Source organism: Anopheles merus, chromosome 3R, assembly GCF_017562075.2.
Source record: "Anopheles merus strain MAF chromosome 3R, AmerM5.1, whole genome shotgun sequence".
Classification (NCBI taxonomy): domain Eukaryota; kingdom Metazoa; phylum Arthropoda; class Insecta; order Diptera; family Culicidae; genus Anopheles; species Anopheles merus.
Window position 1 is genome coordinate 3,421,127 of NC_054084.1, and position 17,346 is coordinate 3,438,472.

Sequence of the window (17,346 nt, forward strand, 5' to 3'; positions counted from 1 at the left end):
AAACAATCTTCTGGGCAAAATTTCCTCAAACGCGCTAAGCACAAAAGTTGAAAGAAAACACCGAAGTGTACGCTTCATTGCTTGTCATTTTATTCAATTTCTTAACGAACGGCCAGGCCGTATCACCTTGTCGCTTTGTTCATATTCTAAAAAAATAGGTCCATTTATGATAACATCGGTTCGGTTGCATTACTCTGCCAACGACCATGCGGTATCACTACGCAGCGCAAGCTGTTTGTTCAGCGTACTCTCGTCCGGATTGCGTATCAGCGAATCGATTGGACTGTTTAGCGAACACGTAAGTATCACATCCACCGTGCAATCCTGCAAAAGTACGAAACGAAACATGATGAAATTAGGTTTTTTGCTAAAAAAGAATCGAAACCAGCACACGTGTACTACTTACCTCCTGCTTCCTGTTGACAATGACCATATCCAGCACTTTACGATGAACCAATGTAGCAAGCTGCTCACAGCACGCGTCACTCCACGTGCCGTGTGCTGGTTTCACATATTCCAACGAAACCTGGAGCGCTTGTGGCGGTATCGATGCCAGTTCTCGTGCCAGGAATCTCACATCGCCCAATGGTACGTACCGCAGGTATCCGTAGTCGATGTACAGCAACAGCACGCGCTGGTGATTGATTCCACCCATAATCCTTGCTCGATACCACTGGTTGTAGTATTTGGCTGCACAGTACAGACCAACCTTTGCCATCGCTTCCGGTACGAGCCATACGTCGCTGGACGCCTTCGTGCGGTAGATGGAGTCAATGTAAGGCGCTAAGCTCTGTAACTTTTCCGTTTGTTGCACCAAGTGTACGTGCAAATGCTTGGGATTGAGGGCTGCCGTCACAACCGCCTTATGGACGGTTTTCGGTTTCAAATGAGCTGGTAGAATCGTTTCCGCAACCGCTTCCTTTGCAGTCATAGCATTAACGGGAATCTGAATGACGCTTTCGTCTTTCTGTTTCGGAGCAGTGCTACCGCTCACGGGAACTTTCACTCCATTTGTCATCATACTTGCCACTTTTGGGGAGGGTACAGCGATGGTTTCCCTATTTGTCGCATTGCTTTGGACATTCTTGTTATGAGACGGGGTCAGCTTGTGACCACCAATAGCTACGGGTTTCTGTGGTTCTACTTGGCCGTTCAATTGCGTTGGCCTCTGAGTTCCATCCGCGTTTGGGATCGCTTTCAGAGCGTTACTCTGCCTCTCTGCCCTTCGCATCTCTTCCCGTATGTCTTCTTGGAACTTTTGCATATCAATACTCGGTGGAGGCCGCTGTAAGCCATTGTTGGACGTGAATTGTGTAAATTGGGTTCCATGTGGCTTGTCTTGGTAATTATTATTCCCTTTCACTGGGGTAGCCGTGTACGATGGCGGTTGGTAGCTGTAGATTGGTTTTTTGCTAGTGTTTTTGCTTCTTTTCACCATTTCTCGTACATGTTGGGATTTCTCATTGGTGAGCGGTTGTACTATTGCGGTCAATCCAAAGCCATTGACCTTGAGCGAATGGAATGCATAAAATTAAAGGCACAATCATATACAGAACGAGGCTGTAAAGCATTGTCCACTCACCTGTACGGCATCGGTCATTGTACGCAGCATCGCATCTAACGAATGGAATCCAAACTTCGTGTATGGGATGGAATATCCTTCGAGATTTTTAAAATCCTTATTTAGTTGTGCCACAGTGATGCCATTAGCAGCGTTTGATATGGCCAGTGCTCGTATGATTGTTATTATTTCATCCATTGTTTCTGAAAGCCGGTGAGAAAGGGATGCCTTATTTACAAAAGAACGTAATGGCGCAGCAGCAAATGGTACCTAGAACACTCATGCCGTTTTACCTTTAAGTTTGTTTTAATGCAGATTGGCACAAATAGAAATGGCACCTCAACGAAACAGGCACATAAAATAACAAGTTAGAGCGATACAAAACGTTCTTGAAATATATACACAATACGTCCGCATCAACCGCGGCCGCCCTGGTGGAATGTTTTGTTTGCAACCGAGCACGATGTTTGCCGGTTGACAGATTCCCTTGCGTGCTGGCAACACTGCCGGCTCGTGGGTCTTTTGTTATCATTTTTGGCGAACACTTTTTCTCTAATAATATTCCAAATCGAACAAATTGCGCAAATTACACAATGAAACTATCCTTTGAACAGTATTTTATACACATATGCGAACGAAATGCATACAAATTTATGCGAAATACAGCCAAACCAGTTTGAAGTATTCCACCTTATTGCATAAACAGCGCACATGCACACACACACATACTCATAGGAAAACACATTTTGCATTCGATCGAGCCTGGCAACGCTGCTGACAATCGCGGATTGTACGACATCTTTTGACACCCGTAGAATCGGATGAGAAAATTCTGATCCGCTTTTGCACCGAACGACCGAAAAAGGCCACCTTTATTCGTCGACTTTCCTGTTGAAATCGCCAATAGCGCAGGTGAGCATAATCAGCGACAGCGGCCGGCGGTGAAAATACGCCCAGCAAAGTGTATTTTTGCATGTTAAAAATCTTACATAACACCTACACTATTACACACCGTTCCCGGTGGTGTTGTGGGCATTTGGTTCAGCGGCATATTGGCTGCAGGACAGCAATGGCCACACCACCACAACCCCTCTGGCCTGTGCACGGGATAAAGTGTTGTGTAATCGAAGCGGCTTATCGTAAATGGTCGCTAATGTACCGTCCGGGCATTTCCGGTTTTCTTTCCACCAGCCATGTTCAAGTCCGTCGTGCCCGTGCTGTCGCAGGTGCCAGCTGAGCTATGCCTTGGTCAGCAGAACCGTGGCATGGCCACACTGAAGGCCATTTCGATCCGTCTGAAGTCGGTCAAGAACATCCAGAAGATCACCCAATCCATGAAGATGGTGTCCGCCGCCAAGTACGTATGACCGAGCAGCAGGGGGATTGGGGGGGGAGAGTGTGTACGTAGTTTCGAGTGTACGAATGTTATCGCCCCGTCTTGCCCCACAACAGGTATTCCCGTGCTGAGCGTGATCTGAAGCAGGCCAGACCGTACGGTGTCGGTGCGCAGCAGTTCTACGAGAAGGCCGAAGTCGCGCCGAAGGAGGAAGACTCCAAGAAGCTGTACATTGCCATCACGTCGGACCGTGGTTTGTGCGGTGCCGTGCATACCGGCGTTGCCCGTTACATTCGCGGTGAGCTCGCCACCGACCCGAACATCAAGGTGATCTGCGTCGGCGACAAGTCGCGCGCCATCCTGTCGCGTCTGTACGGCAAGAACATCGAGATGGTCGCGAACGAGATCGGCCGTCTGCCGCCGACCTTCCTGGATGCGGCCAAGCTGTGCAATGCCATCCTGAACCTCGGCTACGAGTACACCGATGGCAAGATCATCTACAACAAGTTCAAGTCGGTCGTGTCGTACCAGGTGGCGGACATTCCGATCTTCTCGCTCAAGTCGGTCGAGTCAGCGGAGAAGCTGCCGGTGTACGATTCGCTCGACTCGGAAGTGATCCAGAGCTACCTGGAGTTCTCGCTCGCCTCGCTGCTGTTCTACACGATGAAGGAGGGCGCCTGCTCCGAACAGTCCTCCCGTATGACGGCCATGGACAACGCGTCCAAGAACGCCGGCGAGATGATTGACAAGCTGACGCTGACCTTCAACCGTACCAGACAGGCGGTCATTACCCGTGAGCTGATTGAAATTATTTCCGGTGCTTCCGCTCTGGAGAGCAAGGATTAAGCGCCCGAAGTTGCCGTTGGTGATGATGGTGGAGGCGTGTATTGTTGATTCCGTGCTGGCCGGTTTCCTGCCATCCTCGCTGCGTGCCGTCACTCCCGATGGGAATCGCTGCCCCAACCGGCCGGATCGTCTTTTTTCGAGCAAGAACGAATATTTCGCCGTGTAAGAAGACGAGATATATGTGCATGGTGCTTTCGGAAAATCGTTATCTCTTCACGAACGCAAGCAGAAAAGAAATAGTACTATAAAAGTAAACAAAATCCCAAGACATTATGGTGGTTATTGATTTCATGCGAATACATTCGAAACTAAGATGAGAAATTATCTTCTTTTTGGAAAATGTTTTTCTTTGGTGCTTCTGAATGTAGTAAGAAGTCATCGTTTTTAGTCGCAAATTGACCATTCGCCCTTATTAAATGCGAGGTGGTGTTGTGTTTGATTTTTGTTTTATTTATGCGATATTCATTGGATTAAATCTAAGGGCAATGCTAATAATAAATGTTTCCTTTTCTTCATACTCTTTCTATCTCTCAATTTTCCTGGCTTTATAAAAATGTTCACGTGGCTTTACGTAAAAACAAAACAGAGGACATATCGTAAAATGTATGTACGAACGTACACTATGGTACAGATCATTTTCCCTGCCTTCTCGCACTTGGCATCTTCATCGGTTCTATAACTCAGTCGTCCATCCCTCGAGCCATTTTCATGTTTGTATCACCGCTTCATCAATCCTAGCAAAATGATTTGCCGCAAAAGTAGTTTCGTTTGTAACTCAAGAAAAATGTGTGCAACCTAACTTCGCCATTTCTGCCGGTTGCTCTAGCAACGAGCATCGATCAGAAAGTGTATTTTGTGTGTTCGCGCGTATGAGCGGAGTAGTCCGTCGAAAGTGCAATTTACGTACGTATATGTGTTAACAAGCAAATGAATTATGATAAGCTAAGAGCCAATTAAAAAGAGGAAAGAAACGAAATCCAACACACTCCCTTAATCCTTTGCCGGCACCTCAATCACTCGCGGTTTGTCTATGATGCGGGCCGTGCGGCTACCCTTCTCCACAATACCGATGATCCAGGCCTGGCATCCCTCCTGCTTTTCAATGTCCTTACAGTAGGCGGCGGCTTGCTCACGCGGCAAACAGATCAGCAGCCCGCCGGACGTCTCGGCCGAATGGCCCTGCAGCAGCTGGAACATGTTGCCGCAGGCCTTCGCAACCGCAGCCATCTTGGCGATCACCGGCAGGTTGTGGATGACGAACGATACCTCATTCTTTTGATGCGAGGCCAGCGTCTGGGCATGGCCGAGCAGCCCGAACCCGGTCACATCGGTAGCGCCGTGCGCGTTGTACTTGTGCATGAGACGGGCGGCGACCCGGTTCAGCCGGGACATCGAGTCCATCGCTCGGTGATACGCCTTCCGGACGTCCTCCTCCGAGACGACCAGCTTGATGCGGTTCCACCGTTCCGACTGGTCCAACCATTGGTGCGCATTTACGGCCACCTGCGTTCCGAGCGCTTTCGTCAGCACCAGCACATCACCGACGACAGCATTATCCGGCACGATGAATTCGTTCTGCTGGCAAATCGTGGTCGCTACTCCCCCGATAGTGCACCACGGATTAACGACACTATGGCCGCCGGTCACACTGGTTCCCGCTTCCAGTGCGGAATCCTAAAACGAAACGAAACCATGCCCGCGAAAAGCCCGCCATTAACGATCGCTCAAACACGAAACGTAGCTCCACTCGAAATTACCTTAAATCCACGCATAATCAATGGAATGACTACGTCTCGCTCTTTCTCGATCATCTTCGTGCTGACGGCGAGCAGCATCAGCATGTTGTCCACCTCCGTCACTCCCATCGCGTACAGATCGCTCAGCACGTTGGCGCACGCAATCTTGCCCATCATATACGGATCGTCCACGATTGGGTAGAAGAAGTCGGTCGTCTGCACCATGCACAGACCGCCGTGGCGCAGCGGAATCACCGAACAGTCGAGCCCGATGCCGATCCGGGGCGAAGACATCGGCATGAACGGCTGGTCGGGATCCTGCATGTAGTCCTGCTGCAAGGACGAAACCAGCTTCTCCAGCACCTCCTTCGGCACTTTGCAGCAGCGGCCCTTCAGGTCGGCAAAGCGGGTCAGCCGGAACGATGCATCTAGATCGTGTGCGGTCGGATCGAACGGACGCCGCAGTACCATGCCGGTGTTACCGGTCAGCTCCAGATGGACCATCGGATCTTGTTGGTAGTCTCCCATGATGATGTTGCTTCAAGACGCGTTTGAGCTAAGGCGACGAGAGCACAATAGCAAACACATGAGGTTGAAAACAGTGGCCAAAGAATAATCTATCTTGCATTCGCAAAAACTGGCCTCGCCTTCCGCTACTACTTACCTGCAAACGGGTTGCCTTTCTCTGACGAAGCACGTATCGTATCTGTGTTCTGTATCTCAACCGCCGGCTTGTCGGGCAGCTTTGGCAGAGGTAGCGAAGCGGTGTGGCGTCGCCAACTAGATGAAGATTTTCACGCACTGAACGCACAGCACAGCAACAACGCGGGCCAGAACTTGCGGGCCCAACTGGTACGTCCCGCGTAGCTTCTTCGCTTGGTGCAAACGTTTTATTGAAATTAAATGTTGCTAACAACAACTCGCTTCACAGACCCTGCCGCCGAGGTGATGAGTGGACGCAAAAGTTCCTAGGGCAAAATTTAAGGTTAATACCTATTATTGTTCCACCGTCACTAGAGATGGCCAACGCTGTAAAATGCACGCGCACTGGCGATGGTCGATGCTGCTGCGCGAGTGAGAGGGCAAGATTCTAGAAGCTTCTTTTGGATTACCCGCTTGTGGCGGTGCACTGTGGGCTCGCGTCATCGAGGGGTTATTAGCGTTGGTTTATTGCTGCGTTGGCAGGATGCGGTACGTATTGAAAACTACGATACAGGAATGTTTTAAACGACAAAATTAACATTGAACAATGTATTAAAATTATTAGGGCCATGTTTGAACAACTACACCGATTAATTCTTACTAAAATGCATTGTTTTTAACATTTTTTGTTTGGTGTGTCGTTTTGACCATTGAAAAATAGTCCATAGTGCCAATAGGTGGTGGTCTCTGACGTCGGTACCGAACGTTGAGAATGAAATTTACATTAAAAATAAATTCCAAATTCCATTCCAAGACACTTCAGGGAGCAAAAATGCTTCTTTCGAAGCAAATAAGGCATCTTTGTATAATGAATTGGACTAAGAAAAAAGATTTTCCAATGTAAATAAAAGCGGCACAGGGAGTGGTTTTACAGCGGCACGCAACGCAGTGTAGACGAGCCTTTCGCAGAATGCGCGAACCAAGGTACACGTCAGTTCAACAAAACAAAACCCCGGCATCGAGCCCTCCTCCACCCTGCCCGGGGCGCAGAGAAAAGGGATTTTGTGTGTTTCTTCCGTGCTGTCGACCCAACTACTGGTGAGTATTTGGGACGACAAATTTTCCTACTTTGTGTACTTTACTACCCCAGTCCAAGGGTGAAAATAGTTGCTCTTAAGCTACCATCAGCTTGAGAGTTAAGGAGATATACATTTCCGGGCATTATGAGCAAATTTTCATACAACATTCCGCCTGCGAGTTCATGTACCTGAAATCCAATATTTATCGATTTTTCGTTACCACAGATCTGTGTTCGTTTTTCGTGCCTAAAGCTACCCAGGCAGGGTGTGTGGTCGGCTGACTGTGTGCTGTGCGTTATTATCGTCCCGTAGCGAATCCAGAACCATCGACAAAGAGGGCAACGTGGAATAATCGTTTCTCGTACACCTCCAAAGAAACAATACACGTGTCCGTGATGCGACATTCGAGAGCGATTGTGGCCAGCCTGCTGCTCGTGGCCCTGCTTCCAACGCTATCCCTCGGGGACATACCGAAACCACCCTCGCTGTCCGCCGGAGGAGGCACCAAGAAGGACAAACTTAAGACTGAAAAACTGCCCCCCTGCAAGGCGTGCACCGTGCTGGTGAATTCGTTCCGCGACGGCATCAAGCGAACGGAACGGGCCAAGCACGATGGTGGCGATGCGGCGTGGGAAGAGGAACGGTTGGGCAGCTACAAAACCAGCGAACTGCGGCTGGTCGAGATCCAGGAGCGGCTCTGCACGGACATAGTGCGGGGTGAGGACCAGTGCCATCAGCTGGCGGAAGACTACGAAACGCAGATAGAGGAGTGGTGGAAAAACCATCAAACCACCCAGCCCGATCTGCACCGGTGGCTGTGTGTGGAGCAGGCCGCCGTCTGCTGTCCGGACGGATTCTACGGCCCGAACTGTGATCCGTGCCCGACCTGCTTCGGCAACGGGAAATGTAAGGGCAACGGCACCCGCAAGGGCAATGGGAAGTGTGCCTGCGACGAGGGATACACGGGTGACAACTGTGATAGCTGCAGCGAGGAGCACTATCAGGCATTCCGGGACGAGACGAAGCTACTGTGCAGCCGGTGCCATAAGGCGTGTGCGGCCGGCGGCTGTACCGGGGCCGGGCCCAACTCGTGCCGGGTTTGTCGCAGCGGCTGGGTGATGGACAGTGCCCGCGGTGGCTGTGTGGATGTGGACGAATGCATTAAGGAGGCTCCATGCACGAAGCAGCAGTTTTGCGTGAACAATGAAGGCTCGTACAGCTGTTTGGGTAAGTCTGAGGGCTTTTCCCTCGGTGGCCGACTTCTACTGATAAGATTGGTTAATGATTGATTACATTGGTTTCTCCCTCCAGAGTGTGATAAGTCGTGCGATGGCTGTAATGGCGATGGTCCAGATTTGTGTGAAAAATGTGCCGAAGGATACGAGCTGCGGGACGGAATGTGTACAGGTAAGCTTCGAAGCAATTTTAAACGTGTCCTTCCATCTCTGCATGCATTAGTGTTGAAAGATGCTCTTGTGTTCATGTTGCTTTGTATGATTATCATTGTACCTTTTCTGTTGGTTTGAGCTATGAGTTGAATATTGTTTGCAACGTTCCATTTTTTTCCCCATTTTGTTGTGATTTATTTCTCTGGAATGTATGCCTTTTGGCCGTTGCCGATGCGTGACTAACGCCCTTTGTTCGTCCGCAACACAAAACAGATACGTCCAACGAGAAGCGCAACCAGTACGCCACCTTTACGCGCTACCTCACCTACCTCGGTCTGTGCATTGCCACGTGCATCGTGCTACAGAACTCGACCTGGCTGGCGGCGCTGGTCGGTCTGGCCGTCGCGGTTTACATTTCCGTTTCGGAGTACTGGCTCAACACGGCCCCGCAGCAACCGGCGGCACCTTCGCCGCGGATTTTAGACGAGATTCTACAGCAGCATTAAAAATAGAACAACTTCCACTCGGCGTGTGCTTGTATAGAGCACACCCATGCATGATTCGCCGAGGTACACGTGGGACGGGAAGGGCTCAATTTTATCTTCGACACTTTTATGAAAGAAGGTTGTGCGGTTATTTTTGGTGCTGTCCTAGGACAACCATTTTTAGTTCCGAGATTCGCAAAGCAAAGTGTTGGTGTTGATTGGATAAATCAGACTTATGGAATCGTCTCTTCCACGCGCATTAAACTTTTAAGAGCAAGCGAATCCTTTCTCTACGACTAATTAATCAGAACAAAAGATCCATGGCACGGCATCGTTGGCCATTATGTCTGAAATGATGAGTGAATGAGTGAAACAATGTGCATAGGGGTGACATTTTAGGTAAAACGAATAAAATAAACTCGTAACAGTAACAGAAACTCTCCCATACTTTGGTAACGTTCTCGCTCCTGTGTTTGCGTTCGAGTGTTTGTGTGTGATATATGCTCTTTCGTTCCACTACTGCAGCGTCATCGGATGAGACGGGCGTGCCGGAACAACAGATGGATCCGCCTAGCTTCTCTTCAACTCGGGAAGGCGAGCCCCATCCCACTGAGCTAAGCGATGGAGAAGATCCTGCCGCACCAAAGGATGAACTGTAGCAAGAGCATTGGGAACCGCGCCAAAGCAGTATCTTGACAATGTGATCAACCTAACTTATATGAGAGTGTAAATAGTGAATGCCGATGCGATTGCAAAATAAACCAAACTACAAATCATAACATAGACTGCTCGATCTACCTGCGATCACGATGGACACATGCTCAAATGAGGACCGTTCGGAGCAGAACTAGCACATCGTTTCCTGTTTTCAATGTCGTTTTTAATGGGTATACAAGAAAGAACAGATTCTAGGTTCAATACAATAAATATTTCCTCCGCTCATTCCCAATCACGCGTCCATCGTTCCATCGTCCACGTTCCCAATTCCCGCAGAGTGAAGTTACGTTTCGATGTTTTGCTTTGTCTCCTTAATGGTTTTTGTGTTTTTTTTGTTTATATCGAAAGGCATAGAGTAACGGCAATGAAAGTACAACGCAAAAAAGAGGGGATACTATCCTAGCCTTCTTCAGTCCTTCTTGGGCGTGGGACGCGAATGTTCCACAGTTTTTTTGTATGATGCGAATGGAACAAGTTGTTGTAAACGGTACACGGTACACATACGTATATATCTGTGCGTAACTATAAATAATACAGTTATAAGACGTTGTAAGCGCTTAAAAATTAAGCTGTGTCTTTTCACAGCAACGGAGCGAGCAGTGAATGTGATGCGATCATGTTGTGTTCGTCGTCATGTGTGTTGCGGATTGGAGAGGTTAGGTGTGGGTTAGTAAAAGTCTTGGTCAGGTCGTGTAAAGCTCTGAGAGGGCTGATGATGGCACAGTGAAGTTAGTAAGTCGAACAGTTTGACCGAACACAGATGCGCTTCCGCCTGTGGTTGTCGTGTTTTGCACAAAAAAAAATTATAACCAAATCTGTGAATGCAAAAAGTTCCATTTTACCTATCTATTCAACTTGTTCATTCGAATGTTGTCTTCTCTATCGCTCCGCTCTCTATCCGTTTCCATCAAATTACCTACTCCATGGTCCTACTTTTAATTCACCGTACGTTTTTCTTTTGTTTTTTTAAACGCTACACACATCCTTAAAAGCTAACGCTAAACCAATCAACGTTACAGATGCGCGCGCGCCGCAACACGTGATTCTAAATAATCAGAAACGATTGTTAAACGGTAATACAATGACAAACCAACAGTGTGTAAAAGGCCTAGTTTTACGTCGGATGTGTTCTGATTGGACATAATAATACCGAAGAACGTAACACGCGTGATTATGCACGATTGTTTTCTTGCTTATTTAACACGACTAATTGATTGCTTGCTTTTGTTGTTGTTGTTGTTGTTGCTGCTGGGGGGTGTTTTGGCCAGACGTGATTATTCAGTGTATCTTCTGATTCTTATTAGCGATTCGTGAAGAGCCCCCGTTTGATTAGGTGAAAAGGGGTTTTAACTTAATTAGTAATAAAACACACATTGTCATTACGTTTTGATGTGATGAAAGGGCACTAAAACATCCTCCCTCTTGCTGGTTTAATACATCTGTGTGTGAGTTAAGGGACGCATGTAAGCGTTTTTTTTGTTGCAATTAAACCTTCGCTTTAGTGTACGCTGCTCTGAATTATCTTGGATAACATGTTGAATTTTGGTATATCTTTTCCTGTTCACTGCAGCCACTGCAGCTGTACGAGTGTGTGTGTGTCTGTTAACCTATAAATGTGGCTTATCTTCTTGTATTTTTTTTTAAATTCAATTATGCATTGATAAGCATTGTATGCTGCGATAGAACGAAACAAAAAATTACTTTGGGCTTAATGATTAAAACAAAAAACAGACAAATTAAAAACAAAACACCAGACAAACGCGAATCTCTTCTCTAAAGCACAGCTGCGTCGCATTCGCGCGGCTCCTAGTATAATGTATTAACTGTTATTAAAACTCCCGTCCAGGCGTTTTGCTTTATCAGCCTTTTTGCTTAAGAAAGTTGTTTTAAGAACAACGCTATAATGCGCGCACGCACGCAAGCTAGAGCTTTCCCTTTGAACCGTTTTGCATCTTACTTTGCTGTCGTAAAATAAAACGCAACTGTGAACGCCCATTCTTAATCATTTACCATTCCCCATCGAGTCTTGTCTGCCTTCCTACTGCTGGTGTTATAAACACGTGAGCGCTTGTAGCGCGTGTCTTCTCATGATCGTTGCATGCATTACGTACATTAAGAACTCTAGCGTTCCTTTCCCACCCTTCAACATGGCTCAACTTTTAGTGGGTTTTGCTGCAGGTTTTGTTGGCTAGATTGATTAGAGCTTACCGTTTTCGATACTGTTTTTAACATTGTTGATGCTGCTGCTGCTGCTGCTAAGATCTCGCTGATTCGTTGTTGCCGCAGTGGCGTTGGCCTCTCCATCATTTGGCGTGGTTGTCGTTGTACGATAGGTGTACAAGCTTTGCAGCGGAACGTGCAGCAACTCGATCACTTGTGTGAAGTTTGATTCTAAAACCAAAAAGAATAGATCACAGGGTTAGAGCAATTGCGTGCATTATTGGTGCGTGTATGCGTGTGTGTGTGTGTACATTACCATTTTCCGGCGTAATAATACCATGGCGGATGAGAAAATCGATCACCACCGGACAGCTGGTGGTTTTGAAGTCGGGCATAAACACACGCTCGAGACATTCGTGGGCCGGCAGCAGCTGAAAGTTCTGCACCTCGCCGTCCGAATTGTCAGGCACAAAGTCTTCGGGCAGCTCGAGATCGTACACGAACTCGGTGTTGGGGAACAGGCCCCGTTCGCTTTCGAAGAAGAACGACACGCACCCGGCGGATACGAGATTTTTTATCAGATGCCCCGGTATGGAGGCCTCCTCGGCCGCCTCCTTGATCGCCGTCTCGAGCACACCGAACCCGACCGCCAGCCCGCCGCTCACCATGTTGTCCCACTTGCCGGGCCACGTCTGCTTGGTGTCGGAGCGCTGCTGCAGCCAGATGCAGAGGCCCTTGGTCGGGTGGCGCACGTACCCGTTAATCTCCACGCCGTAGTTGCGCACCCCGAACAGGCACGTGGCCGACCGGTCCATCTTCAGCAGCGAGCCGGTGGACGACTTGACGTCGTAGCACTCATCGCGCCATCCTTTCAGCGCAACAAACATGCCCTGCTCCCGGAACTCGCGCAGTATCCTTTCCACCTGCTCCGAGCGCGTGTTGTAATCCCGAAACGCTGGATTCAATTCGACGATGTTCTGCAGGGGGGTGGAAAAAACAAATTCACATTAGAACTGTGAAGTGCTGGAACTGCCTCGTAAAGTAAAGAAACTCTCCCCCCAACACTATCGCACAAAAACGATTGTCGAACGCTGGTGCAAATTCATCCATATCATGCTGAGAATGCGCGATTTAGCTTATCGCGCATAGACAACCCCAAAAGCCCTTGATAGGGTGTGTATATTATCGTATCATTCCCTCCTAGCCCCGCCCGAATAGCTGCCCCTCGTTCCGCGCGTACCTGCTTGCCATGCTCCGGTGCACGGACGTGAAATACTTCGGGATACTTGAGCAGCTGCTCGATCACATTCTGGCTGACCAGTCCAACCTGATGGCCGTCGACGACGAACGGGCGGCAGTCGCCTTTCATGAAACCTGCAAAAGTCAATGCTCATTAGCGGGATTGCTAGAGAAAAGGGGCAGGAAGTGGTGAAAAGGGCCGAGAACGAAGCGGCATGATTAGAATGGGTACGTAACAGATGGCAAAGCGATTAGCGGCGTTGCGTTGCGTGTTCTAAAGCGCCACGTTGGAATGCCATGCTTCTCTAACACCACCACCACGCTGTGTGGCGGCAACACTAGCGGAGAAAAGTAAACAGTTGTTTATCGTTTTTGTCAAACAGCTGATAAACGCAACTCGATTTTCATTGCTGAACTTTACGAACGCGATGGGACGTCGGTCGCTTGGGTGTCTGGCTGGCGCTGGCGCCTCCTCGTTCTGGTGTACGCACCGTTCCGCGCGCGAGGTGTTCAACCGCGAGGGTCTCACACACACACACACGCAGCGCACGAGGTGGGATGTTTTGGGGACGAAAATGTCGTGGCAGTAGAGCGTGACGTGACGCAGTGTTTAATTAGCTTGTTTTCACTCCTGCTAGCGCGCTTGGGGCCGTGCCGAGTCCGCGGCATATTTGTTAGGGCAAAGGTTTATTTTAAAATTTCTTCTGCCAATGGGATGGCCGTGCGGTTTTGCAGGTGGGACGGAGGGACCCCCGCTTGCACGTTGCAATTTTGCGTTTGTGTACACACAGAGCCGTGTTTCTCTTTCCAACACACAAGCATGACGACGGCAGGTATTGATCTTGGGTCCCGTTTTTTTTTTTCGAGGGTTAGGTGCGATTTTTACACACGTTCACACTTTTTGGAGCCCACACGAGCTCCATCACCATGCTCAGGTCGCGCATTTCGTCACACACCCATTCTTCACACCCTTTATCTTGCCATGCTGTGTCGCCCGGTGCTGCCGCTGTCGGTTTTATGCAATCGTTCCTTCACACCGATTGTGACGACGACGACAGAAGCGAATTTTATTGGACTTCTGTTCGCGAAAAAGGAAAGCTCAAGCACCGACCGACGTCACCGGCTCTCCGGGGATCTGCAATAGACACACAGGAAGACGCCAATAATCACCAACCATCGCCAAACTAGCGCTTACCGTTCAGATAGAAGCAGTTGAACTTGTGGGCAAGCTTCAGCAACCGTGACATCTTTGGATCTGACTGCTGCTGCTGCTGCTGCTGTTGTTGCTGCTGCCCATCACTTGCCGTTGTCATTGTTGATGTTTTGAACGGTTGAGATGCGCCTTGATGTGTGGTGCCGTTGTCTTCGTCGTTGTGTCGTGGTCGTCGTGGTCGTCGTGGTCGTTTCGGATGTTGGCTGGCAAAACACTACACCACCACTGCGGCGCTGCGCTGCCCGTTTGCTTGTGTACGTAGTAGGTACGTCCGCACGCCGTCAGCCACCGCAAGCCGCACTCACATACACACACACGCACACACACACCCAAATGTTCGCTCTTTCGCTTCAGCAGCAGCGCGGTTTGACACACACGGGCGCCGCTCGGATGGGAAGAAGAATACCGCGAACTTTATCGACGGAAATGCACCAAAGTGATCCTTTCCTGGCCAGCTGCTTAACGTCGTCTTACGATTATCCTTCGCTGTGGCGCGTTTGTGGTGCCCACAGAGGGGCAGCTAACCGTGACACACACAATCCTATTAACGCCCTCCTTCGTCAAATGGCGACACTGCTGTGTGCTGCTTTGTTGGTACGTTTTGCATACCGCTTTTTTCCTTCTGCTACCTCTCGACGAATCCACCGAGCAAAGCAACCCCTGTCGAAACACGTTTTCACACGAATGGTGTTGTGTAGGGCGCGCCAGGGAAAAGTGATTTTCCCGTACAACCCCTTTTTCAACCGTAATGCGATATTGTGAGCCACTTTTTGTCCACACCTAACCGCCCGTGCTCGATCGGCACCTCCCACGGGCTGGTTTCGAGTTTCCGTTTTCCGTGAAAAACCTTAACACACACGCGCACACTTTTGCTTCCGAAAAGCAGGAACGCCTATCAGCCTACTGTGGGCCGTAGGAAAAATAGTTTTCAAACCCACAAGTGTCGTCAGCAGTCGGGGTCGCGCGCGCGACCGTAAGAAGTCCGAAAGGATTTTCCACTGCAAATCCCGCAATGGAACGCACGCACTTTTCCCGACCTCAGCCGGCTTTTGCTGCTAGCTGCTGCTGCTGCTTCACGAATTCACGGTTTGCTCTCTCGCACGGGTCTCTCGCGAGTTGAGGGGTTTGAAATTGTTCTTTCGAGCGCCACGGCCGCTGCTTGCCATATGCGTGTCTCTCTGTGTGTTTCACCCCTGCAACGATAAAAATCGTTCAGCACAGGTGTGTGCAACTGTGGCGAACGTGTTTCCCACACGGTTTCGATGAGAGACACTTTTTTGCAGGAACAGCCATTACTAAGCGTTGTTGGGGTAAGGTACGCAGAAAAGGAAAATTTCTGCTGGAAAATTACGAAGTGTAGCAAAGGAAAAATATGATTTTATGTTGCTACAAAACGAGTCTGACGCCTCTGGTTGTATGGGAATATGGTTCGGTTTATAAGCTGCGGTTGATCGTTTGACTTGAGTTAGAAGCAAAGTGCGATTCAACTCGAATGTCCGTTGCTAATCTCAGTAGGAATATCCAATTGGAAAATGCTGTATCGTTTGTGAGTTTTCTTCTACTGGAATTTCTATTTAACTTTTGAATTCTCTTCTGTCAACGTTTATCGCAAGTAAAATTAGTATGAATTTAATAATAATAACAAAAAATAGTACAAAATGAATAAGAAATAAATAAATAAATTATTCCTAAGGTGGTTGAAAATCCCTACCACTTTCTGCGTTTGCAGAGCGCCCATAGAGACACCTTTTTTATGTTTAAACTCTCATTCTCTCTCGGCTCTCAAATTTCGGTAAAAAAAAACAAAATTTTAAACGATATTTGCCATATCGATTTTTTCCAGATGACCCGTTTATGAGTTTCTTTGTTATGCTCCGCTTCCTTCCACAGCAGATACCCACACACCACAACATGAGCTGGTGGGGTGAAATTCAGTCACGACGCAAAAGAGGGGGTAGCTGGAATATATGGTGAGGCGCATTATCTTTCGCCCAGTTTATGCTGCGAGGCGCGATATCGCCGAATTTCGTCATATTTCGTAGTTTTCGTTAGGCTTATCAGGGGTTGGTCTGGTTGAAGATACACAAGGGCTGACGGAGGGAAGTAAACAACGCGATGCAATTCGAGCCACACACACACACACACACACACACACACACACACACACACACACACACACACACACACACACACGCACACAATCTCATTTCTAACCAGCATTTGACCAGCGTGTGGTGGTGGTAGTAGGATCGATACAACAAAGGCTCTCTTGTTTATGTGCGCGGGCGTGCGCGCGCGCTCCTGCTCTGGGGCTGCAAACCATGGTTGCTGGGATCGGAAAAGCTCCCAGCGTACCCAGTCTGAAAGGAAAATTGGTTTCGAACGGAATCTTCGCATCCGCGCCCTCGTCGACGAATCGAAATACTACTTTTTTTCTGCCTCCATCCCACAGCACGACCACTTTGGGACACTTTTACACCCTTTTTGTACAAACCGCGTTGTGCAAATTCGTGTGTTTGTGGTGTACAAACTCTGGCCTGCCATCTAGCTTGCCAGTGGGAAAAACCAGTTCGCAGCCAGCACAACGAACAGAAGAAGCACCGCTTGGACATTTCCTGGATTTTCCTGCAAGTAGAAAACAGACTGTGCGTGCGTGCGTGCGTGAGTGAGTGAGTGTGTGTTTTGCTTCTGAAGCTCCATCGAGAAGTTTTGCTTCTGAACGCGAGTGCAGTGTGTGTGTCCTTTTGACTTCGCAGCAAAGGACGTTCGTTTGTCGGGTTTTCGATCGATTGCGAGACGCGTTGTGTGACGATTCGACGGTTTTCGCGGAACATTTTTCCTTCAGACTCACCCCCCCGCCAACAAGAAACTCTAACGACTTTGAGGAGCTTGGAAAGCTTGGAAAATCTCCCCGAGAGCGACAGAACACTTTTTGACACTTTTT

The 17,346-nt window shown here is 48.7% G+C and overlaps 5 protein-coding genes across 12 annotated transcripts; 2 read left to right on the forward strand and 3 right to left on the reverse strand.

Annotated features, from left to right (window-relative positions):
- Positions 1–68: 68 nt before the first annotated feature.
- LOC121598062 lies at positions 69–2,043 on the reverse strand. Its single transcript, XM_041924590.1, has 4 exons — positions 1,855–2,043; positions 1,583–1,764; positions 407–1,507; positions 69–324 (listed from the first exon to the last, which is right to left on the reverse strand). The coding sequence occupies exons 2-4, from the start codon at positions 1,757–1,759 to the stop codon at positions 190–192; spliced, it is 1,413 nt and encodes a 470-aa protein (XP_041780524.1). The 5' UTR covers positions 1,760–1,764; positions 1,855–2,043; the 3' UTR covers positions 69–189.
- Positions 2,044–2,315: 272 nt separating this feature from the next.
- LOC121598070 (ATP synthase subunit gamma, mitochondrial) lies at positions 2,316–4,011 on the forward strand. Its single transcript, XM_041924604.1, has 3 exons — positions 2,316–2,473; positions 2,753–2,918; positions 3,014–4,011. Exons 2-3 carry the CDS (start codon positions 2,755–2,757, stop codon positions 3,741–3,743), a joined length of 894 nt encoding a protein of 297 aa, XP_041780538.1. The 5' UTR covers positions 2,316–2,473; positions 2,753–2,754; the 3' UTR covers positions 3,744–4,011.
- A 161-nt stretch (positions 4,012–4,172) lies between these two features.
- Positions 4,173–6,567, reverse strand: LOC121598066 (inactive selenide, water dikinase-like protein). Its single transcript, XM_041924598.1, has 3 exons — positions 6,144–6,567; positions 5,501–6,035; positions 4,173–5,417 (listed from the first exon to the last, which is right to left on the reverse strand). The coding sequence occupies exons 2-3, from the start codon at positions 6,005–6,007 to the stop codon at positions 4,734–4,736; spliced, it is 1,191 nt and encodes a 396-aa protein (XP_041780532.1). The 5' UTR covers positions 6,008–6,035; positions 6,144–6,567; the 3' UTR covers positions 4,173–4,733.
- Positions 6,568–6,618: 51 nt separating this feature from the next.
- On the forward strand, positions 6,619–9,852 carry LOC121598068 (cysteine-rich with EGF-like domain protein 2). Of its 5 annotated transcripts, none has more exons than XR_006005511.1 (5): positions 7,108–7,219; positions 7,426–8,427; positions 8,512–8,607; positions 8,862–9,472; positions 9,599–9,688. XR_006005511.1 is itself a non-coding variant. In XM_041924600.1 (4 exons), exons 2-4 carry the CDS (start codon positions 7,596–7,598, stop codon positions 9,092–9,094), a joined length of 1,161 nt encoding a protein of 386 aa, XP_041780534.1. In that variant the 5' UTR covers positions 6,619–6,670; positions 7,426–7,595; the 3' UTR covers positions 9,095–9,588. The 5 variants fall into 5 exon arrangements, 3 of the variants coding, with proteins under 3 accessions (XP_041780534.1, XP_041780535.1, XP_041780533.1); XR_006005510.1 differs by having other exon boundaries at positions 8,862–9,525; positions 9,599–9,676; XM_041924600.1 differs by lacking the exons at positions 7,108–7,219; positions 9,599–9,688 and adding an exon at positions 6,619–6,670 and having other exon boundaries at positions 8,862–9,588.
- Positions 9,853–10,219: 367 nt separating this feature from the next.
- On the reverse strand, positions 10,220–15,614 carry LOC121598065 (uncharacterized protein YJR142W). Of its 4 annotated transcripts, XM_041924595.1 has the most exons (6): positions 14,385–14,477; positions 14,146–14,324; positions 13,191–13,324; positions 12,267–12,927; positions 11,999–12,181; positions 10,220–11,464 (listed from the first exon to the last, which is right to left on the reverse strand). In XM_041924595.1, the coding sequence occupies exons 2-6, from the start codon at positions 14,147–14,149 to the stop codon at positions 11,352–11,354; spliced, it is 1,095 nt and encodes a 364-aa protein (XP_041780529.1). In that variant the 5' UTR covers positions 14,150–14,324; positions 14,385–14,477; the 3' UTR covers positions 10,220–11,351. The 4 variants fall into 4 exon arrangements, with proteins under 4 accessions (XP_041780529.1, XP_041780527.1, XP_041780531.1 ...); XM_041924593.1 differs by lacking the exon at positions 14,146–14,324 and having other exon boundaries at positions 14,385–15,614; XM_041924597.1 differs by lacking the exons at positions 14,146–14,324; positions 14,385–14,477 and adding an exon at positions 13,587–14,139.
- Positions 15,615–17,346: the final 1,732 nt, after the last annotated feature.